This window comes from Lissotriton vulgaris, chromosome 9 (assembly GCF_964263255.1).
Source record: "Lissotriton vulgaris chromosome 9, aLisVul1.2, whole genome shotgun sequence".
Classification (NCBI taxonomy): Eukaryota; Metazoa; Chordata; class Amphibia; order Caudata; family Salamandridae; genus Lissotriton; species Lissotriton vulgaris.
In genome coordinates, this window is record NC_141697.1 from 634,961,484 (window position 1) to 634,986,648 (window position 25,165).

General features: G+C 45.3%; 1 protein-coding gene across 1 annotated transcript in view; it reads left to right on the plus strand.

The window, feature by feature from the left end:
• LOC147692004 (cytochrome P450 2F3-like) overlaps positions 1 to 25,165 on the plus strand; it is a 753,496-nt gene that overhangs the window by 339,285 nt on the left and 389,046 nt on the right. Inside the window, exon 4 of the mRNA XM_086938297.1 lies at positions 9,046 to 9,195. Within this exon, the coding sequence (XP_086794423.1) occupies positions 9,046 to 9,195 (150 nt within the window). The remainder of the gene's footprint in view (positions 1 to 9,045; positions 9,196 to 25,165) is intronic.

A 25,165-nucleotide genomic window follows, 5' to 3' on the forward strand; every position in this document is an offset into this window, starting at 1 on the left:
ACATGTTGCGTTGGTAAATAACTTGATTTGTTTCCCAGAAGTGGGGTGATTCAGTGTGTTACCCTGGATGACGTTGTTGCAGTGACTGCAATTCAGACATGGTTTAGTTCCCGTGTATCTGGTGCCTGCTTCTCTACGCGTTGCTTCCAGTAAATCTTTAATGTTTTTTGATCGTTGATATGCAAAGAGTGGTACATGATTAAAGATACCGTTGAAGTCTGGTTCGTGTTGCACCATTTGCCAATTTTTTAAGATAAACTTTTTGATTTGCCGTCTCTTGGTGGAGAATTTTGATACAAACACTGGTCTGTTGGTAGAATTTTCTCTTTAGCTTGAGGATAAAAGATTGCTGCGGTTGGTGGCGCCTGCTCGTTCTTTGGCTGAATCCAACACAGTGTCTGGATATTTCCTGTCTTTGAATCTTGTGAGCATTTTCTGTTCGTTGTTTGTGTATGTGTCAGGTTCCGAGGAAATTCTTCTTGCTCTGAGTAACTGTGTGAATAAGGTAAGTGTCTTTTCAATGATATTGGATGACAACTGTCGAAATGTAATGAGTTATTCCTGTCTCTTGGTTTTGTGTACACATCTGTTTCAATCCTGTTGTTCCGGCAAATTACTAGTACATCCAGAAATGGTAAACTGTCCATGCTAACAGAATAGGTGAATTGAATGTGGTCCTCTAAGTTGTTGATAAAAGAAATGAATTCAGTTATTTCTGCTGGTGGGCCAGACCAGATGAGAAAAATGTTGTCAATGTAACGTCAACATTTTTTAATCTTGTCATGCCATCTCGGGCTGGTGAGGATGCTGTCTACTTCTAGACGGTGCATGAACAGGTTCGCATAGCTGGGGCTGCACAGTTTCCCATCGATGTCCCTGCTAGTTGTAAAACTAAAATCTTCATTCCATGTGAAGTAACTGTGGTAGAGTGTATACTGTAACAAAACCTTGAGATCCTGATTCATGGAATGGTTGATCAAAAAAGACTCTATAGCTTCAAGGCCTCTGTTGTGAGGATTGACATATACAAAGCACATACATCGATAGTGCACAAGATGATCGTGATTTCCGGATCAAATGTGGTTTGCTTGAGTTTGTTTAAAAAGTCTGTGGTGTTATGCACATACGTTGACATTCTTTTCACTAGTGGTTGAAGGTGTATGTCGATATATTTTCCTGTCGGCTCATGAATGGATCCTCTGGTGGAGACAATTGGACGGAATGGTGGTTCATTGAGCCTTTTGTGAATTTTTGGAAGCATGTGTAAATACATAAATATAGCCACATAATAATCAGCGTTTCGGGACATTCACTAGTTGAAATGTTTGTGATTGGTTTAACGTTTGACAGACCTACGTGTAGATGTTTTCTTTACAAAGAGCTTCTAGAAGATGAATCTGTGTTCAAGAAATTTAGCTTTTTTGACTGTTTCAATATCAGTGCTAGGGTGGAGATAATCAGGGGTGCTTTGAACAATGGATATCTAAAATGCTAAGAATATAGGGATTAGAGCGATGCTATGCGTTGAAGTCAAGCTCATACACTGAATTCTTGAGGCTATGGGAAGTGTTGGAAAAGATAAATCATTGGGGAGGGTGTTATTTAACAAAATCAGTACCTGGGCCGAGGAGGAAAATATTTTAAATAGATTCCAGCTAGGTTTCAGAAGCAAGCTTGGAATAGTGGAACAGTGTCTTAACCTTAATTTGATCATAGGCAAATACACCATAGCCGGACACTGTCCCATCTACCTAGCATTCATGGACCTTACCTCTGCCTTTGATTTCGTTAATAGATCACGGCTCTGGACATGCCTATTAAACTATGGGTTGGATCAGACCATAGTGCACGTTTTAGCATATTTACATAGGGATCTGAGGGCACAGGAGAGAATCAGCATGGACGGGGCAATCTCAGGGGACATAGCTGTTGAAAGAGGTGTAAGACAAGGGTGCGTTTTAGCCCCACTCTTGTTTATTTTATATATTAACGAGCTACACAATGTGCTATCTGAACTGACTACAGATGTCCCAATGATTAATAGTAATATACTGCCCGCCCTCTTATATGCGGACAATGCTGTTTTAATGGGTCGTACACCAAATGCACTGCGTTTACTAGTTAAGGGTTTTGATGATTTTATGAATGGTCTGAACCTTTGTACGCATTTTAAGAAATCCTTTTTAATGTGTTGCGGTCCTAAAAAATGTCTTAATAATGCTATTACTTCTGGTTCTGAAATGTAGTTACACACACACACTTTTCCATACTTGGGCCTACAATTCTCAGACAATGGATCTTGGGCACCCCATTTGACATATGGTCGGATTACATTTTTAAAGGCGGTCAACTTGATCTTAAATCTTCCCCAACCGAAAAGATTTGAGGTAGTGATGTCCCTACTCAAAATCTATAGAACACTGTGTGTACCCACTATGACATACAAGGCCGAAATCTGGGGATTTGTAAATTCTAAAAGTATCCGGGTTGAATAAAATAGATTTTGAAGGAGAATGCTGGGGATACCTATCACCTCTTCATCTCTTGTCTGTCATAATGAGTTAAAATTATTTTATTTAGAAGATTATATTAGGTCCTGTCCGGCCCTGTTCTGGTTGAAGGTCTGGCAAAACCCGGCAGCCTCACTGACCAGGGAAATTATAATCCACTGTCTCAAATGCAACAAGGGCGGAGATATACCGTGGCTTGCAGAAGTAAGGGCAAGTTTAACTAGAGTAAATCTTGGCCACGTTTTTCAGAACCCTGACCAGTTAGAGGGCATTAGCAAAAAGACTATTCGAGAAGCGCTTTATAAATACTACGGGGACATAAGATATGCACAAGCGCCCTCTAAAGTATCCGTCGCACGTTATATATCTATGGTAGACTACGGTGGTCCACCCTCTTACCTACCAGTTAGATATCTTTTAAGAGATACTAACCGCTGGGATCAAAGTTTGCTCTTTCGTCTTAGAGCTGGCACTTTACAATATTTGTTGTGTTTCCCCTTAGGCTTCCAATCTAACATTGAGCAACTACCTTGCCCTTGCAGCAACTTAGGTAAGCAATCAATGCTACATTTCCCGTTCTTTTGTAATTTCTATCAAAGGAATAGCAAGCAACCTCTGATTCTGATCTTTAGAGCTAGTGGAATCACAGATTTCAAGGTTGCTTACAGGATTATTCTTCAGCTTAACGGGGAAAATGTAACACTCTGTGTCTGTACCTTTTTGAAGATGGCTATTTGTTCACGTGCCTCTATGAACCCTTGACAAGTTGACCTGATTGCATTATACGCACTTATTGGTTTTATGCTGATAATTATTCATGGATTTAACAGCTTACTTCCCCCTGCTGCTACTTCTCTTAAATCCACTTGTACTTTGCACCTCATCATATGATGCTGCTACATAATTTGATATATTCTTGGTTTCTGTGACAAGCATTTTGATGATCCACTGAATTGTTTTTACATCGTTAAAGCTCTGTTACACGTTTTAAATCTAGATGATGTTTTTATGTAATGTTTTAAGTGATTAACTTTGTGAGATAATGTTTGTACTTTTATGGACATTTCATATCCGAATAAAGATTGTTGATGGTGAGATAAATCATTCATAAGAAATCTCATATGAGAAGAGAATATCGTGTTCAAGAGTAAAACTGGTACATACAATGAGAGAACGTTTTTTTCAGTATAGAAATGCTTTCAAAATATAAGATGAATTGATGCACTTTAATCGGTTTGTGAAGATTATGTAAAAGTGGGTAATATGACCTATATCAGACCACAGTATTATGCTTGAAAGCTAAGTCTCTTCTCAGAATATTGAATAATTGTGTATGTTTATGAAATTGTTGCATCATTCGGGGAAACTATGATAGATTGATACAGGGTCATAATCTGAGCTTAAAAATGTTTATGTTGTGGGTGATGCTAAGAATTGCTGCTATTTTGTAATATGATGAATTGAATTGTGCAAACTCTTAATACAAAACAATAAATATAAAAAAATAAATTGGTGAAGCCAAGATGTTCTTAGGGATCATTGATATATATACTTTAAACACCACCCCTACTGAAAAAGTATTACTTTATTCTTTTGGTAAAGTTTGACCACAGTTTATTTTTCATCCATTAGTACTAATTTATTTTTGCAGTTGATTTAAATGCATACATAATTGATCCCTGTGTCTTCCAAACAGTGTTTATGTTGTGCCTTTTTTACTTTGTTACTAGGATTTCAATACATTTTGGGGGGTTTGAAGGTATAAGTGGAGACCTTGGTTTTCCTATTTTCAATGTATTTCGTAATTTTTTTTATCTTAGCATCAACGCTTTCCAGATTCAATTTCTGGAAGTTAATTTCATACTTCAAGATAAGTTGTTCTAGACGAGATGGTAAATGCCACCCAACGACAGCCATGGTGGCCTCTTTTTGCATCTCTAGGAAGTGCTTAATTTATAACACATTAAGTGCTGGGGCCGATAGCAAAACATTGGCTAGATATTGATTTTTGATTTCGAATAGATGTATTAGTGAGTTCTGTGTCTTTACCCAACACTGCTTCCCTTGGAATGCTAAACATCACTACAATGAGGACCAAATGCCAAAGTGGTGAAATCAGTGCTCGGTTTTTGCCAAATCAGAAGGGTTAAGCCCCAGGACGCCAGTGGAAAAAGCTTCTGAATGTCCCAATCTGCTGGCTGTAAACTCTTTCTGGCCTAGGGCTCATGAACGACTCCCACAGTGTCCATAGCCTGGCAGAACAATTGTGTTTGCAAGTCTTTTTTAGTATTTCAGAAATGTTCCTTCAATGTAAAGTCATTCCATAAAGACCAGACTTGTAAGTATAGAGTTCTGCCACATCCATTTGTAGGCCACCACGCTGGAGGAGTACCTGTGTTGCCTAGACAACCTTAAGTGCCTGGTAAGGGCTCATGAATGAGACTGGTCGTATTAACTTTGATATATAGTTTGCATAGTGGATTGTGCAATTAATTCACTGATGTGCAATACCCCTAGCAGTGTCTAATTTGTAAACATTTAATATTTTCTAAGGAGTCCATCTCCAGCTCTGCTTAATACTATGGTAGACGAACAGCATATTTGCACTGTCTTGAATCCACCTTACTCTTTTTTTTCTTGCTCTTTATCTCACTGTTGTGAGTTCTTTTTCACCCAGGCATTTCCATTTGTTACTGTTTTTTTAAACTTCTTTGTGCCCTTGATTCTCCTTTTCTGCTTTATTTTATGTAGCACTGAGCCAAAAGTCTGACCTAGCTTAGGACACCCCCTGCGCCGCACGGCCACCAGCTGCTGCGTGTGCCTCCCGCCTGTTTTCCTCGCTGCCCCGACCGCCGCCGTGCGACCACGCCCCCTGCCACCCAGCGGCGGGGTCTCCGTGTAGCGCAGAGCTCGCCTGTCCTGCAGGCTCCTGTTTCCCGCCTTCTTAACGTGTGCCCCTCTATTGATTGTACTCTATTGTGGATGTATTATTGTTTTTTCTGCCTGTTTGCCCGTTTGCCTGTTTTCCCCCGTCTCTTCCCTACCCGCTCCCCCCTTCCCGCCACCGCCGCTAACCACGCCCATTTTTCTTCTGTACCCTCCCCGCTTTCGCCTCCCAGCTGCTCCGCCCCCCTCGCACTTCGCCATATATGGCGACCGTGCGAACGCGCAGCGGTCACGCGCAGCGGTCACGCGCAGCTGGCGCGCCGATTGTGCGCCGAAGGCGCGCCAAAGGTAAGCCCGTCTGCGCCCGTCTGCGCCCGGACCGCGCCCAGTGCCAGGACCCCTGGCCCCCACCGACGGAAGACGACCCGACTGTCCTACGACGCCACCGAACTCATCGCACTCAACACCGGCGGGATCCCTGGATGCCACCCCGAAGCACACCCACGGACCCTTCAGCTGCCACGCCTGCAAGTTCACCTGCATCCGGACCTGCCCCGCACCAGCACCAACCAAGCCGAACACCAGCAGCAACCACCTCAAGTGCATCCTGCTCAACACCCGCTCCGTCCACAGGCACGCCATCGAACTCTGGAACCTCCTCGACACCACAGCTCCTGACGTCGCCTTCCTCACGGAAACCTGGATGAACGACTCCTCAGCGCCCGACATCGCCATCCCAGAGGGCTACAAGATCACCCGGAGGGACCGCACCGCCAACCAGATGGGAGGAGGCATTGCCATCATCCATAGGGACACAATCCACATCACGACCAACACCGACGACACCCTGAAAACCGCAGAACACCTACACTTCCAGATCCGCACCAACCCAAAGACCACCCTCAGAGGCACCCTGATCTACCGACCCCCGGGACCACGCACACAATTCAGCGAGGACATCGCCGACTTCGTCAGACTGCATGCCCTCCCCTCCGCTGACTACATCCTCCTGGGGGACCTCAACTTCCACCTGGAGAACAACAACGACCGCAATACCACCTCCCTGCTCGACAACCTCGCCAACCTCGGACTCAAGCAGCTGGTATCCACCCCCACCCACCTCGCCGGACACACACTCGACGCCGTCTTCTCATCCAGCAAAGACATCGCCTTCAGCCACGCCACCGGACTCCACTGGACGGACCACAGCTGCGTCCACTTCACCTTCAGAAGAACTACAACCCACCACCACCAGCAACCGATTGCTCGAAGAAGCTGGAACAAGTTCACAGCCGACCAGCTCGCCGCTTCCCTGAGCCAGCACCCCCCCGCCAGCTCAGCGAACCCCAGCCAAGCCGCCGACAACCTCACGAAGTGGATCTGCAACAGCGCGGACGAACTCGCCCCACTGAGGACCCCGCCTAGCAGACCCGGCAGCAAGAAGGCCCCATGGTTCACCGACGAACTCAAGAGCTCCAAGAAGAAATACCGAGCCCTTGAGAAAGCCTGGAGAAAGGAACCAACACCGGATACCACGACCGCCCTCAAGCTTGCCACCCGGAAGCACCACCAACTGATCCGCGCCACTAAGAAAACTGCATTCAAGGACCGGCTAGACAACAACGCACACAATTGCAAGGAACTCTTCAACATCGTGAAAGAGCTCTCCAACCCCAACGCCGGAAACAACGACATCACCCCTTCGCAAGACCTCTGCAACTCCCTCGCCTCCTACTTCCACAACAAGATCGCGGACATACACAACAGCTTCAGCACTCAACCGACGCACGCCACAACCGAACCACCGGCCCCCACCACCACCCTCCGCGCCTGGACTCCGATCAGCACCGAAGACACCATCCGCTTGATGAACTCCATCCATTCCGGATCTCCGACCGACCCCTGCCCTCACCACGTCTTCAACAAGGCCGACGCAGTCATCGCACCCCACCTGCGAGACATCATCAACACCTCCTTCGACACAGCCACCTTCCCTGAAAGCTGGAAGCACGCCGAACTCAGCGCCCTACTCAAGAAACCTACAGTGGACCCCACCGAACTCAAGAATTACAGCCCCATCTCGCTCCTCCCGTTCCCAGCCAAAGTCATCGAGAAGACCGCCAACAAGCAGCTGGCCGCCTTCCTCGAGACGAATGGATCCCTCGACCCCTCGCAGTCTGGCTTCCGAGCCAACCACAGCACCGAGACCGCCCTCATCGCTGCCACCGATGACATCTGAGCCCTGATGGACAACGGAGAAACAGTGGCCCTCATCCTCCTAGACCTCTCCGCGGCATTCGACACTGTCTGCCACCGCACCCTAGTGCAGCGCCTCAGCAACGTCGGAATCCAGGAGAAGGCGCTGGAATGGATCATCTCCTTCCTCGACGGAAGAACACAGAGAGTCCGCCTACCACCGTACAAGTCAGAGGCCACCAAAGTCATCTGAGGCGTCCCTCAAGGATCCTCGCTGAGCCCCACCCTCTTCAACGTCTACATGAGCCCCCTCGCGGCCATCGCACGCCAACACAACCTCAACATCATCTCCTACGCCGACGACACCCAGCTGATCCTCTCCCTGACCAACGACCCCGCCGCCGCCAGAGCCAACCTTCATGAAGGGATGAAAGACGTAGCCGAGTGGATGACGACCAGCCGCCTGAAACTGAACTCAGACAAGACGGAAGTCCTCATCCTGGGCTCCTCGACCTCCGCCTGGGATGACTCCTGGTGGCCCCCCGCCCTGGGCAGCGCACCCAAACCGACAGACCACGCACGCAACCTGGGCTTCATCTTGGACTCCTCCCTCACCATGACCAGACAAGTCAACGCCGTCTCCTCGTCATGCTTCAACATCCTGCGCATGCTACAGAAGATCTTCTGGTGGATCCCCACCGAGACTAGGAAGACGGTCACCCAGGCCCTCGTCACCAGCCGACTGGACTACGGCAACGCCCTCTACGCTGGAACCACCGCCAAGCTCCAGAAGAGACTCCAGCGGATCCAGAACGCCTCAGCCAGACTCATCCTCGACATCCCACGAAACAGCCACATCTCCGGACATCTGAGCGACCTGCACTGGCTCCCCGTCAACAAAAGAATCACCTTCCGCCTCCTCACCCACTCACACAAAGCCCTACACAATCAAGGCCCGAGCTACCTCAACAACCGCATCAACTTCTACGCTCCCAAACGACATCTCGGATCAGCCAGCCACGCCCTCGCCGCCGTCCCCCACATCCGAAGAAAGACATCAGGAGGAAGATCCTTCTCCTACCTGGCCGCCAAGACCTGGAACTCCCTACCGACCGACCTGCGCCTGACCCAAGACCATCTCTCCTTCAGGAAGAAGCTCAAGACCTGGCTATTCAAGCAGTAGCAGCACCTCCCCCCCCCCCCCCAGCGCCTTGAGACCCTCCGGGCAAGTAGTGCGCTATATAAATGCCTGTGATTGATTGATTGATTGATGTTGAAAAATGTATTTTGGTATCAAACAGTCCGTGTCTTTTCCACCCACGTGCAACTATTACACGGATTATGCTCTGAACCCTAATGCATCTTTGTTATCAATAACCCCAACTAACTAAGACAATTCTGGCGCCATTGCATGTACGTATTTAATAGGTCTCTCTCTCTCTTTATTTTTTAGGAATTACCTTCAGCAATGGGGAAAAATGGAAACAGCTCCGCCGATTCGCAGTGTCTGCTTTGGTACAGTTAGGAATGGGGAAGAGAAGCGTTGAGGAGAGGATCCAGGAGGAAGTCCACTTCTTAATGACATTCTTCAGAGAAACAAAAGGTTGGTTGCTAACCTGCCTTTCCCAAAATATAGTCAACCCTTACAGAAAACTACAGGAACGGCATTAATAGTCAACAATATTCTAAAGCAAATTAATAATATGACAGTGCGAAACTTAGTAAAATGTGGCTTGATGCTGTTAGACCATTGTAGGGGGACCCCATTTCTAACATGCGTGAGCGCCCCCCCGATCCAGTGAATGGAATGTTCCTATAAAACACATGCCTGCACTTTCAGGCGGTAATAGACTAAGCGTGGCAACTTTGCAGTGCTTCAGAACTTCCTTTTCTCTCGATTAAAGCTACAGAGTATTAATGATGGCCTTCTGGACCATTAACAGGTTTTTGTTACATTTAGTTTATATCTACACCCGGTAATGGATCTTCATGCTTCGGCTTAAACCAGAATATGACTTGCAGGTTTGAGGTAACCCATCAGCTGTACATTTCAATGGATTTCTTGTAAGTTGACTCTACATTCATTAATGTTTCAAGAGAAATGATGGTAAGTAGAGTCTTCACGATATGAGTGCCAATGTGGAAAGAGGGACTGTGTACCCCACAGGATGGAATACTGAGATAGAGTTTAAAAATAAACAATTGGGAATTCTAGCAGTCTGTTGTGATTGCAATGAGGTATAGGAAAGAGAAACAACCCAACAATACAGTGTCCCTCTGTGGGTGTCTTATTAACCTCAAATACTGAATATACACTTGTAAGTAATGTAGACAGTGTTTATTAAGAATCTTCAAAACATAAAAATAGACTGAACGCAAAATATATCTACAGGTTTATTGATGCAGTGACAGGTTTGGGTGCCTTCGATTTCTCTAGGAGAGCTTGTGTCCTTCCAACTAGAGTCCTAATGTGAGTATTATTAAACAATCAGGCCTCCACTATAGGAAGACCCAAGGGGTTTATATACAAGACCATTGTGTTGGTGCATCACTTTTTTTGACGCATCGGCTGCGCACAGTGCAGACCCATATTTTCAAGGCCACAGAAAGCCACCCTGCATAGCTATTCATGACCGTATACATATGGAGTAAGGCAAAGTAGAGCAAGTCGCTGCGTTGCCCTAATCTGTGGTTGGGAGGCGTTCCATGGGAATTGCAGAGGGTGTTCCAGTACAACACCCATAGATTTTGACACTTCCCCAGATTTAAAAAAAACATGTAAACCTGGGAAAGCACCAAAAGTTTACGCCTCCCAAGGTGAGGCGTAATAAGGAGAAATAACTTTTTCTCCTTGTTTTTTCCTATTTCTTTGTGTGCTTCCTTCTGCAGGGCATACAGGAGGAAAATGCCTCCATTGATTGTTTTTGTGCAGGAAGGTGTCCCTTCCAGAGCAAAAACAACCATTCCTACAATGTAGACACCCTTAAATCATGGAACAAGGCAGCCAATTGTGTGCCAACGCAGTGAAAGAGGACAGGAATGCTCTGTATCCCATAGATACAGCGCATTCCTCCCCTTTTCTTTCGACTCACTGTAGTGCAGAAAACACTGATAGTATTGTCGACATTCAAAGATATCTTAAGGTGAGCTGTGATTGGAATCCTCTGAAACTGCAAGTTAGGCCTGTTTAAAGTCAAAGTAGGGAAACGTGTTGGTCATTTGATTGGGCCCTCTTGTAGGACAATGAATAGGTACAGGAAATGGACTGGTCGATTCACAATGTTTTGGAATTTGGTCTACCAAACCTCTTGTTGCTTAGAACACCTTCAAAGCTTGGGTAAGCGGTATTACTCTGTACTATGCAAAGGCCAAATCTAGAAAGCCTGAAGAGATAATACAATATTTGGCATGAGCCAGAAGATTGAGGCAGAAGAAGCAGAAATGGAATCTTAGTTAAAGCAAACCGACTTAGATCCTATTGAGAAACCAGTTGCAGTAGAAGAGGTGAAAGAGGTCATTACATTGTTACATAATGGAAAGGTCAGTAGCAAAGAGTGCATTCCCCTAGAGTTTCATTAAACCTTTAGTAATACCTTAGTGTGCATCTTCCTTCTGTTAAGTGGACATGTAAAATTACAGGAAATAGTTCAGCATTCTAGAATAACGTGAACTTAATTGTGATTGTGAAAAAAGAGAATGTGGCTATTACTGCCACGTTTCTTTAATAAACTTTGATACCAAGTGTTAGAATTGAGGGTCTCTACTTAGCACAGGTAGGTACTTGTGACAAATAGGGACCCTCTCCTCTAGTCAGTATAAGGGGATTACACTCCTAAAATAACCCCTGCTCACCCCCTTGGTGGCGTGGCACGAGCAGCAAGGCTTTATCTCAGAGGCGTTGTAAGTTAAGCATTTGTGACAACATACAGTAACCCAGTGACAACACTACAAATGGACACCACACAAGGTTGTATATCAAAAATAAGTATATTTTATATAGAGTTACCACAAGACCAATAAACGACAAAAATAATCCTGTAGAAGTTGAAACTAAAGTCCACAAAGTTCTTCCTCCTCTCTTTGGCAATAAGGCAACCAATGCAGGCAATCCCCCAAGCACTTCAGCTTGGGAATAGTCTCTCCTCAGTTTCTTCAGGTGCCTCTCCTCAGCAGAGGTTTTATCTTGTAAGTCCAGAAGTGATCTAATTTCTTGGGATCAGGGACCCAATACTTATACCCCAAAATCCTTTGTTCTCTGAGGGGAGAGGGGCCTGTGCCCAGTCCAAACCAGTTCTGAAGCACTCTGTTTACCAGACTTCTCCTTTCCTTTCACAGGGCAGGGTAGGCACATCAGACGCCCCACAGGAGGTGGAGCCAGCACTGTCGAAGGCAAGTACAGTCCAGGAGCACTTTGATGACAGTCTTCCTCCGCTTCTTTCAGTGTGCAGGGCAGAGACATCAGATGCACCACAGGGGGTGGAGTCGGCATTGTAGAGAGAAGGCCCAGTCCTATTCAGGTCCCAGATGCAACTCCTCCCTCCCTCCCATCTAGATGCAGATCTCTCTGTTCGCCACTCGGCTGTCCCAGCCTGTCTCCTGGAATCCCCCAGCCCTGTCACTCACAAACCCAGACAAAGGAATACACAACCTAGCAGAGGCAGGCTTGAAAGGTTAGGCAAGCAAATATCTACTTTCTAAAAATGGTATTTGCAAACACAGAACACTAAAAGATGTATTTTATCATTCTGAGTTCAGGCATACTAAACTCGAATTTCTACCATGTTTTCTGAGTCAGTTAGGATTATAAAATGTAATAATTCTAACAGCCCATTGTGGCCTATGGAGAACAGGTAGCCTTGCAATAGAAAAAACGAAAATGGCTGTAATTCACTATTAAGACACGCCACACACACCGAGGCTTGTCCTACCTTATACTTACAATGTACCCTGCCCTTGGGCCTACCAAAAGGGTTACTAATATGAAGAAAAGGGAAGGTTTAGGGACTGGCAAGTGGGTGCACTTGCCCAGTCAGCATGACAGTACCAGACTGCACGCAAGCTCTGCAATGGCAGACCTTAAGACACATTTTACAAGGCTGCTTCTGTGGGTGGCACAACCAGTGCTGCAAGCCCACTAGCAGAGTTTGGATTTACACGCCCTGGGCACACTCAGTGCACTGTACTAGGATCTGAAAAGAGAGCATATGCACTTTAGCACTGATCAGCAGTGGTAAAGTGCCCAGAGTCATTAAATAGCCAACAACAGGTCAAACAAAATATAGGAGGAAGGCAAAAAGTTCAGGGATGACCCTGCAAAAAGGGCCAAGTCCAACATCAAGATATATTCTAACGTTTTTCTAGGTAAACTAACAAAAGTGATTAGCACTCTTGTCAACACAGGCTTATGTCTAGGCGGATTATGACATTGCATGTTAATCAGGTTATCATTCATTCATTCATAAAATCTTTATTTCGATTTGTATATCATAACAGACAATCATAATAAAATGGGAAACATGACATTCCATTTATCCAATTCTGTTACATAGAAAGACATCAAGGGATATGATAATTAACTTAGTCCATCCATTAAGAATATAATTTAAATATATTGGGTTTTTTAAAAAACTTTAATGATGATGCTAATCTATAAGAATAATAAGATAAAAATCCAGGGTCCATATACAGTTGGTCTCACAGAATAAATATATAGCTACAAAATATTGCAAAAACACAGAATCTTTTTCTGAACTTAATTTACGTTTGCGAATCAACCACATCCAGCGCAGATATTTGGCGACATCAATAGCCACGGGCTCGGAGCTATTAGTTTTCAAAATTCTTAAAGCCTCACAACCAGTGGTGATGCCCATCTGCACAGAGATAGGCTTCAACCACGTCTTCCTTGGGAATTTGTATCTGGGCAAATAAACACAATGTGGGCTATACTTTTGCCATTGTGTAGGGCAAAATGGACAACTGGGGTTATTATTAGCATTCCATTTGGCAGTCAAGGAGTTTACAGGAAGCGTTCCGACCCTAAATTGGTTATACCGCTTCCTGTCCACGGGAACTGTAATAAAATCCCAGTATCCCTCGTAGGCTGCTACATGTTTTAGTTCCAGAAAGTCGGTTGTAAGTGACAAAACGGTGCAATTCCTATACCTTCTCAATGAGACGATGCTCCAGTATAACTCTCTGAAAACCTTCCTAGGCGGGAAATAATTAGCAATAGGGTCTTTCCACAGAAAACCCAGGCCCATGGCAATATACGCTGCCCTTGCCTCCCTCATCCATGGGATTTTGCAAACACAATCAGCGTCTCTGACTTCGAGGAATACCCGAGCATACTGGGAGAGCTCTGGGGTAACCCACAATCTCCTCCAGTATGCCACTGGTCTGTATCGAGCTAGATCCTCAAGTCGTTGGTATCCCAAATCATAATAAAGGGGAATTAATGGAGTAGAAGCTGGGAGGCCAGTTATTCCCCTTAGGAACTTATTTTGGGCACTAGTTAATAAGGCAAGATTACTATACCCCATAACTGCCCCATATAGGACTGTCGCACTGACTTTGGTATCATAGATTTTTAGCGCTGGGGCAATTGGATGTGTTTGGGAGAGGTGGAGCTCCTTGTTTAGGGCACCTGCTAATTGAGCATGTTTGATAACCAGCTTGTTAGTGTATGGTTTACAGTCAAGTTTCGAACCCAAAGTTATGCCCAGGTAAGAGAAGACTTGGGTCTGTTCTAACTGGGCACCATTTATAACCACCCTCCTTCATACATGCTTATTCTTGTGAAGGACCATGAACTTGGTCTTACTCACATTAATGGAGAGGCCATAGTCCCTGCAGAATACCTCGAAATGTTCAATGGCCTTCTGGAGGCCTTGCTGTGTTTTTGAAATTAACAAGGTATCATCTGCGAACATCAGCAGAGGGATCAGTTTACCATCCAACTTTGGGGCATCAGTAGGATGGTTCTCAAAATACTGAATCACCCTGTTAATGTAAAGCGAAAAGAGAGTCGGTGCTAGTACGCATCCTTGTCGTACCCCCCTTGAGATCGAAAACCTGTCTCTTACCTTCCCTTGCTGATTCCACCGAACTTGGGCAAAATTATCGTTATGTAATTTAATTAAAAAAGCCAATATATCTAGTGGCATGCCCTGACCTGCAAAAACATTTCACATTTTGACCCGTGGCACCAGGTCAAAGGCCGACTTGAGATTGACAAATGCCGCATAGAGCGTGCCTCCAACTAATAATACCACCCGCCAATATATTAAGACAAATCTAAAAACTTGATCTATTGTGCTTGTGTGGCTACAGAACCCTGCCTGGAGAGGTGACAATATTCCTTCCTCCTCTATCCTTCCTTGGATACTCTGCAAAACAAGCCTTGCTATCGCCTTCTGTCTACAGTCTGATAAGCTTATTGGACTTAGTTTCCTGGGTCAGAACGCTCACCCTTCTTAAAGATCGGAATGATCTCAGCGCCTTTCCAGGTGTCAGGTATGGGTGAGCTAATGGCAATACCATTAACAAGGGACTGAATATACGGCACCCATACATCCTTGTCATGCAAAAATAGATTGGCTGGAACTTGATCTAGGAGGGCAATCTGTGTCGCAAAATGCAAGACCCAGAGATCAGGTGGGACGTGGTTACAGAGTTCTCCCCTTGAAGTCCCCCGACCCCATTTAACCAGATTCCAGAATGTACTCATAGTCCTTTCTCTACTGGCACAAAACAGCTCCCTCGAATACTCTTCATCCCAAGCCCGTTTGGCGTCATATTGGGCTTTCTTATAAGACGCGCGGGCAATCTTAATTACGTCCCTATCTTTTAATTTTATTGCCTTTGCCAAGGCTTTATATGCATCCCTGCATGATTTACCATACCATTGGTCTTTCCTATTTACAGGCCTTTTCTGCAAATTAGATACTTTCTTAGTAAAATAGACCCTGAGTTGATTAAAAGGTTTTGTGTGGATAGGAATAACGTTGACTACCACATCAACCTGTGTAATAAATGTCTGGAGGTCAATTGTGGCTTCTGCTGTCAATTCCCTCATTGCCGCTAAGTTATCCTCGTTCAGAAGGCAATTTGCCCATTTAATTCTTGTATCATTAGAGAAAAAAGTGTCAGCCCCATCTGGGCAAGCCTCTAGATGATTAGATGCAAAGAGCTGGAAAGATAAAACTAGCGGATCATGATCACTTTCTACTCTTTCGACCACTGCCATGTCCTTAACAGAAGAACAATTATATTTGTTGATAAGGATATAACCTATTGGGCTCCTACGTAATCTGTTATTAACGGTAGGGGCCCCCTTTTGGTCCGAAACCGTTCTACCATTCACCGCCCTTAAACCTTGTTCAAGGAATAACACTTTGAGCTGAAGTGCAGCTTCAGTCCACTTTTTAATGGGCGGTAGGGACAGCTGTGGGATATTCCAGGAATGGTCTTCTTCCATGGTAAGGTCTTTATCATTACTATCAAGGGGTTCGAAGCAACAATTAAAATCTCCCGCAACTAGAATGTTCCCCTTCCCAATATAAAGAGCAAGGAGCGATTCTAGCTGAACAATAGTATCCGAGGCTTTACCCCCCGGCATGCCCCTTGCATAAATGTTAAAAATGTAAAGATCCTTGGACTTCTCACTTTGGATTTGTATTAATACAATATAATTACTTTTGGAGTCCAATTGTTTGGCTATATATCTATTGTCCTGTCTAACCCATATTGTTAGGCCCCCCTTCGGTCTGCCCCGCACGCTGGGAACAGCTGGGTTAAAAAAGTTTAAATAGCCCAGTCTATACTCTGAGTCAGTCAACCACATCTCCTGAAACAATACAAAGTCATTTCCAACTATAAAGATCAGCCAGTCTTGAGAAGTTACCTTACTTCTTAGTCCAGCAATGTTCCATGAGACTAGGGATGTTACACTAGAACCAGTGCTGAAAGTAGTGCATCCCAGATGCCTATTGTCACCTGGCCCAATGTTTAAAACTATTCTCCCTATTTTAGGGGATGCTGGGGACAAACTTGAAACTATATTTGTTTTTTTTTCCACCACCAGGCAAGGTTTTGGCACTACCTAGTGGAACATCCTTTATCAAGGTTGTAGACTCCTCTATAATAGTATTTAATCATGAATCTATCGCTCCCCTGAGAGCTTGTAGTGGACTTGCCCCTAAGAATTTCCGCTCTGTTCTAGGTGGCAGTTAATCATTAACATCTAACATACTCAGGACCTCAAATCTATTGTTCAATAGAATCGGAGCATTAGCAAGCCCTTCCTGACTTATGTATTGTCTACCTGCATAACCCCTATGAGGGATACATGGTCGATAGTAATACCCCAGCGGTAGAACATTAATGCCCTCACTACTAATCCTGGGCATACCTGCCTGCTCAAGAATACGAAAACTTAGTACAACACAGTTACCCGCCATATCCTTTCGGGATTGACCAACCCATGCGACCCTTCTCACCATTTAAACTCCTTGAAAAGGTGATCTCCAAGCCCTGTTTTCCCATTCAGGAAGTGGAGTGCCTTATTTTTGCGGGAAGACCAATGCTCCTCTTCACAATCTGGGAGTTTCGGGACATTTGCTAGGATGATAGTATATGGACTTGCCTCCGGAGGAAGATGAAGAGACACTCCCGGGGGCATATAATTACCCACTCCCTGTAATCTCCCCGTAGGGCCCTGTGGCCCTAACCTGGCTCTATGGTCAGCACATGTTTGGTGATCCGGTTGAATTGCCGTTGGTATCAATAATGGGCGTGTAGAACCTGTAGTAGATATTCTAGAAAAAAACCAGTGCTCCGCTCACAAACAGTTTGTTCAACGGCGGGTTGAATCCTAGTAGGGATGGGGTATTCTTTAAGTAGTTGCATTTCTAATTTACTTAATCTAAGGTCAATAGCTTCAAGTTTCACCAAGACTGGATTAATTAATACTTGAAGCCTTTCCTCCAGCAGTTTTATCAAATCGAGATTGTCGCTTGGGGAACTGTGACCTGATGTGGGTACATAAGGATTATTTCCACCCCTAACCCTATTGTTATTTTCCGTGTCCGCCGCTATTTCCATTTGTGCCCCCAGCCCATAAGCAGGATTTGTATTCCTAGCCTGTTTCGAATTCTGATGGCTGCCTTTAGGTGCCCTACAGCCTTTCTTTTCATGGGCTGTTCTCTTCCTCTAGACGCTTGTGGAGCCCTTGACTGCCTAGTGCGTGTGAAAGGGGGGAAATTGATGGGGATGAACAGGGGGTGTTAACCGTCTGTGTGAGTTGTAGAGAGCCCTGCTGCGGGGTGAATATTATCAAATGCAGAGTTAAGGGGCATGCTTGTACTACTGCAGATAGCTCCGGTGCTAATACAGGGTTCACAAGCGGGTAAAGTGGGTCTATTGAGAGCCTCCTCTCTGTGAGCTCAATCTCCTTCATTAGCACAGATTCTGCCCGTAGGAGAAGGAATCGAGGGTCCCCACAACCCCTGCCCCTGCCACAGTACCCCCCTTGCATGTGGTTTCGCTCATAGTACAACGTATATTCTTAAGGAGAAAACAGGATCTTAGGGAAACCACCCTGCCAAAGCCACTAGACTATAGATTGTAAACTATAATAAGCATACAAAATAAAGAAAATTTACAGGCCAAGTGATCAGCTTATCCTCCCAGTGACCAAGGTAGTAATTATCGCCGGCTTACTTTTGTTATGTTTGAGTCCCAGTCCGTATATAAGTAGATAGAGGACTGGCCCAGCCAGCCTCTGTCGGCCGCTGACAGGCGGGGACGGGCCCGGGCAGGGCCTGGGCATGCCTGCACGCGTCCCGTGCTGCGGGAGGGCCGCTGAGTTTTTATGCGCCTCCCGGCGCTGCAGCTGATTAGGTTTGAGCGCGCCCGGGGTCTCTGGGAGTTGTATTCCAGGCGTGCTTAGTGTACGTGGCAGTCCCCCTTGGGCTGGTTATACGGCGTCCTGAGGCTCTGGAAGGGCGGAGTGCAGGCGAGTGCAACCAGCAGCAGGCGAAGCCCAGAGGCGAACAAGCAGGTTAGGCGTTCCGCGCTGCAGGAGGGCTGCTGAGTTATTGAGGTTTGAGCGCGCCTCCCGGGGCTGCAGCTGATGAGGTTTGAGCGTGCCCAGGGACTCTGGGAGTAGCAGTCCCAGCGTGCTCAATGTACGTGGCAGTCCCCCTTGGACTGGTTATATGGCGTCCTGAGGCTCTGGAAGGGCAAAGTGCAGGCGAGTGCAACCAGCATCAGATGAGGCCTAGAGGCAAACAAGCAGGTTAGGCGCCCCGTGCACCCGGAGGGCCGCTGAGTTTTTATGCTCCTCCCGGCGCTGCAGGTGATGAGGTTTGAGCGCACCCAGGGACTCTGGGAGTTGTAGTCCCGGCGTGCTCAGTGTACGTGGCAGTCCCCCTTGAACTGGTTATACGGCATCCTGAGGCTCTGGAAGGGGGGAGTGCAGGCGAGTGCAACCAGCAGCACACGAGGCCCAGAGGCGAACAAGCAGGTGAGGAGTCCCGCTCTGCGGGAGGGCCACTGAGTTTTTATGTGCCTCCCGGCGCTGCAGGTGATGGGGTTTGAGCGCGCTCGGGGACTCTGGGAGTTGTAGTCCCGGCGTGGCAGTCACCCTTGGACTGGTTATACGGCGTCCTGAGGTTCTGGAAGGGCAGAGTGCAGGCGAGTGCAACCAGCAGCAGACAAGGCCCAGAGGCGAACAAGCAGGTTAGGCGTCCCGCGCCGCGGGAGGGCCGCTGAGTTTTTATGTGCCTCCCGGCGCTGCAGGTGATGAGGTTTGAGCGCGCCGGGGACTCTGGGAGTTGTAGTCCCGGTGTGCTCAGTGTAAGTGGCAGTCCCCCTTGGACTGGTTATACGGCGTCCTGAGGCTCTGGAAGGGGGGAGTGCAGGCGACTGAAACCAGCAGAAGACGAGGCCCAGAGGCGTACAAGCAGGTTAGGCGTCTCGTGCTGTGGGAGGGCCGCTGAGTTTTTATGCGCCTCCTGGCGCTGCAGGTGATGAAGTTTGAGCGCGCCCGGGGACTCTGGGAGTTGTAGTCCCGGCATGCTCAGTGTACGTGGTAATCCCCCTTGGACTGGTTATACGGCGTCCTGAGGCTCTGGAAGGGTGGAGTGCAGGCGAGTGCAATCAGCAGAAGACGAGCCCCAGAGGCAAAGAAGCAGGTTAGGCGATCAGGTTATCAGCAGTGGTGGCTGCTCCCAGGAACCATCAGTAGGGCAGGGAGGTGGGGAAATGGGTACGGGGGTTAAAAAAATAATTTACGTTCCTGCCGGCCTGCTGGCCAGCCACCACCTCTCCTATGTCCTCTTCCTGGCTTCTTCTCTTCAAACAGGAGATTAATTGGTCTGAGCGCCATGGTCTGTCCCTCAACCAGGGAATGGGAGAAGGGCATGTTCTCCGCCTAGGCTGCATGAGAGCATGCACAGTGCACATGAATGTTTGGCCAATCCGAGAGGGCCGGCAAAACATTCATGCGCACTTACATAGTGCCCACCAATCCTCCCTCTGCTCTGAGTGCAGAGCAGATCCGCCCGCCCACCAAGACGCTGCAGCAGGAACAAATAAAATGATAATAAAGTTGTTATTATAATTTTATTTTTCCTTTTTTTTAACTGCAAAAAGCAGTGGGGTGATGCTCCTCCGCCTTAGCGGAGGAGCTGCCCTTGGTTATAAAAGCCTACTTGATTTGATGATTTGAATTGATTTTTAATTTTTAAAGCGCAGTGTATGCCTGGAGGCATCTTCGCACTGCTTGTGAAAGAGAGAAGATCAGAAAAAGAAACTAGAGCTGGAGTGTAAAAAGCCAAGTTTTGAGAAGCTTTGAAAAAGCCAGAAAGTTGGTAGAGTTCCTCAGAGAGATTGGCATTTGATTCCAAAGGCGAGATGTGGTAATAGAAAAACCTTTCCCTCCCCAGGAGACCTTACGAATGCGAGCACCTAACAGAGTTGTAGAATTCTTTGACAACAGAATCCTATTGGGGTATACCATGAGAGTTCTTCCTAAGAAGTTTGGGGCCATGGGACTGCACAGCTTTCTAGGATATACACAAAGCTTTGAAACCTTTTTTTTTTTTACTTTATTTAGCTTTTATTTCAACAATCAGCCGGACAATGAGCAAGATACATATCAGAGTCACGGAAGGAAAAACAAAATTGAAGTAACAGAAAAAGAAACATCACATGTTATATAACATGTGATGTTTTTTCTGTTACTTCATTTTTTTTTCCCCTACAGCTTTGAAACCTACTCTTTTTTTACAGGCAACCCATAAAGCTCATATCTGGCTTTGGTCACTGACTTAGATTTTTTTAATTTTGGGCAAAACCCTGACAGCAGAGTTTTGTATCCTCTGGAGCCTGCTTAGAATACACTGCTGCGCACCGACCAATTGTGCATTGCAATAGTCCAATTTTGATTTATTGTAACTTCAAAGGTAGGAAGGAGATGATTTTTTACCAAATCTTTAGTGTATACAAACAGGAGGAAGTGAGATGGTTGGTGTGGTGGAGGTGAGATGGTTGGTGTGGTCCCTAAAAGGTAGCTTAGTATCAAATAATGTTCCAAGATTCTTGGATTTAGACCCTGGGCTGGGATTGGACTCAGATCGTCTGGCCACCAGGCTTGATTCCAGAGAGAAATATCCCTCCCAAAAAGAACAACTTCTGTCTTTGCTGCATTTAGTTTCAGGCAATGGTTTCCCATCCACTGCACAGGGGCACTCATGCATTTATTGAAACGCAGAGCCACTTCATCAATATTGTTAATTATGGGGACAATAATTTGTGTATCATCCGCATATGAGATTGTAAGAAAACCAAAAGATCTTATCAGTCCCATGAGAGGGCCACATAAATATGCAAAAAGAAGGGGCTTACCGAAAAGCTCTGCAGGACTCTATATGGCAAGGAAAAGGATTCTGACCTGAAATCCCCTATGCTGATAATCTGTTCTCTTCCATCCAGGAAGGAACAGAGCAGTTCGAAAGCGGTATCCTTGACACCTATGTCAAGGAGAAGCTGCTTTAGAATTGGGCTTACTGTGTCAAAAGCCGTCGAAAGATCCAAAAGGTCCACTGCAGCTCTATCTCCATGGTCCAAAATTGCCCTAACCTCTTCCACCACTATAACTAGAGCTGTCTCCGTAGAGTGGGCTTTCCTGAACCCAAATTGTGGTTTGTCCAAGATGTCATGTTGTTCCTAATACTGTGTGAGACACAAATTAAGATGGCTTTCAAGTACTTTTGCTAGAAACCGCAATCTCTATATGGGGTGATAGTTTTGTTGTTCAGCTGGGTCTAGGGATTGTTTCTTAAGGAGTGGCAAAAGGGTAGCATTTTTCCACTCTATGGGAAAAATTCCAGTTTTAAGATGTTGTTGAACATTAAGGAGAGTGGATGTGCAATCCAATCAGCTATTTTGTGCAGCAACTTAGGGGGCAAGGATCCGAAGAAGCACCAGATTTAGTTTGTTTAAGGAACACTATCATTTGGTCTAAGGGAATGGCAGGAAAGTTATCAAGAGACTGACGACCTACAAAAGGTTGGGTAGTAGCTTGTGGTTGATGGTTCAAACCATTTTTAAGAATGAAATCCTTGTAAACCACCTCAACTATGTTTTTTAAATGACCTTGCTAGATTGTCACAAATCAACTGTGCGGGGGTCTGAGTAGGCGGAACAGCCAGGGCTGATAAATTAGACACTGTCTTGAACAGCTCACGTGGCGAATTTGCTACCGATCTAATTTGTTTAGTGAAGAAGCTTGCTTTCTCTGCTACAACCAGGTTCCTGTATTCCTGGAGCTGTTTATTATATCTCAGTTTTTCCTCCGGAACATAGTTCATTTCCTTTCCTTTTGATGACACACTTTCTTTTTTGTCTTAGTTGCTCGAAAAATCAAGGGGCTGACAGATTCTTTCTGTGACTGATGATTTTCTTTAAAGGGGCTAATATATTTACTGCCTCGTGAATCCAATTGAAGTATAGCAAAGCTGCCATATCAGGGTTAACCATTAACACCGGTTGAGCTGATTCAAGAGTTCTAATTAGATCTTGTTCATTTACTTTGTTCCAATGCCTGATCATTTTAATCTGGTGTTCTGAGCCAAGGCCTGTCTCCGTTAGCTTGAAGCAAAAGTCAAACTGGACAGCCATATGATCAGACCAGGAAATCTGAATAATATCAACTAAATGTAAATCCTAAAAATGTTTGAAAATACTATTTAGCCTGTGGCCTGCTTGATGGATGGGAGCAGTAACCAGTAGTTGTAAGTCAAAACCTAACAGTTTATCAATAAAAGAAATATCTTTATTATTAAAGTCATCAAGATGAAAGTTAAAATCGCCAAGTATGGTCAAATTATCTGGAAACACACTACTTTCCTGGTACTCATTAAGGGTTTCTAAAAATGCAGTCTTAGGACCAGGGGCTATGTAGACTAAAAAAACAAAACATGTAATTTAGTTTGATTCCTCACATTACAACTAAAAGAGAGGGGCTCACAATCCATAATAACAGCATAATGACAGGATATCGCTAGGCAATATTTATAAAGGATCACAATCCCGCCACTTTTTTTTAGATTCCTATGGAGACGGGCAATCTGGTACCCTAAAGGAAGGGCCTCTATGCTATCTGGGGCGGAGGTTGCATCAGCCCAAGTTTCCGTAAGAAACATAATATGCGGTTTGTGGGCTTCTAAGAACGCATAGTTCTCTTTGTGATGTTTAATCATCGACTGAGCATTGAATAAGGTGCATGAAATGGAGGGAGAGCAGGTGGAGGGGAAAAAAGCTTGGAGCTCCTTCCAACTTGATTGTTTGTGTTCACAATCAAGTTGGAAGGAGCTCCAAGCTCCTTCCACATTTAGGACATGTATAGGAAGTTTGTAAGATATCAGAAAAATCACAAATAAACTTACAATTAGAGTATCAATCTGTTTCTTTGCATTGTTTCAAGAAATCATTTGAGTACTTACGAAAACCACCGAAAACCGCCTTACTTCTTTGGGGCCCATCTTCTTCAGATGTCAGCAGCACTAAGTTGCACAAGTTGCAGAGATGTCTGGTCAGGTCATACCACACGTCACGTACAACAGAAGGACATCTGTCTGGCAGTACAACGGGCGATGAATGATGACAGACACCTCCTCCTCAGTCTTTTGTGCACCTACAAGGAAAGAAGGCAGAAGAACATCAGTCAAACTTGGAATTTGTTGTGCTTTAATTTTAATTACTAGTAGTGTTAATACACTCAGTAAGAGTATTAATAGCAAAGAACTGAAATAAAAATTGGGTTGAAAGTGGAACTTGTTTGTCCTTAATGTGTGCATCATGTCTGATGGATGCAGCATCAGTGACCTGCAGCAGATAACGTTGGGGATGGAAACAGTAAGCCAACAGGAACAATGGAAAGACACACAGGCCTATGTGGCAAAAACAAAACAGCACACTACTACTACCACCACCACCACGTCCCCCAGCCACATGTCACTCATCACAGGCACAAGGCTAAAGCCCAGAAAACAATGACTCAAGCAGACCTATATCCCAAATGGCCAGAAAAAAGAGGATGCCTTTTTCACATCACAGCTTTAATGCAAAAAAGAAAATCCACATGGCTGAAAAGGTTGGAAAGTTACACAACAACAACACATACAACAAAGGCATTTATTAACACACATCCAAAAAGTTAACTACACCCCAAAAACCACATTTGGGAATTCAATCCAATGCCATCCATGACCTACATGATGTTTAAATTCAACAGACAACATAGAAACAGCTACATCAAGCACCCCCGATGACTACCTCTGGTACTATAGGCCTACTGGCAGAATAGGCCACAAGTTTGGAGGCCTATTGCAAAAGCACAGTAGAAGGTCACACAAAATGGTCGCCACCACATATCCTGGCCACCCACAACAACATGAAAAGAAAGAGAAGACAGACAATGCACGCCTATAGCAAAAGCACAATGCTTGGCTCCTAAAAATGGCTGCCACTCACATGGTCATCCCTCCCAAAACAAGACAGTACAGAAAGGACAGGAACAGGAAGTTGGAGTCTCTGGGGAACTTCCTTCCTCTTTTAAAAAAGAATTTGAAAACAGAAAAATGGGTCCATGCTGTAAAAACTATAACCAAATGACAACCTGAGGAGTTTTTTTTAGCAAAATCAACAAAATCATAATTTTCGAGAAGGTTTTATGCAGCTCGAGACATATTTCTCGCCAGATTGTAAATTTGGCGTGTTAGGCAGCGCAAACTGTACAAAAAGCCGTTATTGCGTGCGCAAACATGCAGATTGAGTGCGCGAAGAAGACAAAAAATGTAAGTTTGCGTTGTCACGCTGTTCAAAGTTACCAAAACTACGTGAGTTGAACTCCTAGGGTTACCTACTGGCAGAAAAGCCCTATTTATTTACACACATCTAAAAACTGAGATTCCACCCCAAAAAACAAATTTTTCAAATCAATCCAAAGCCATCCATGCCATACATGATGTTAAAATTCAACTGACAACACAAAAATAGTTGTTTAA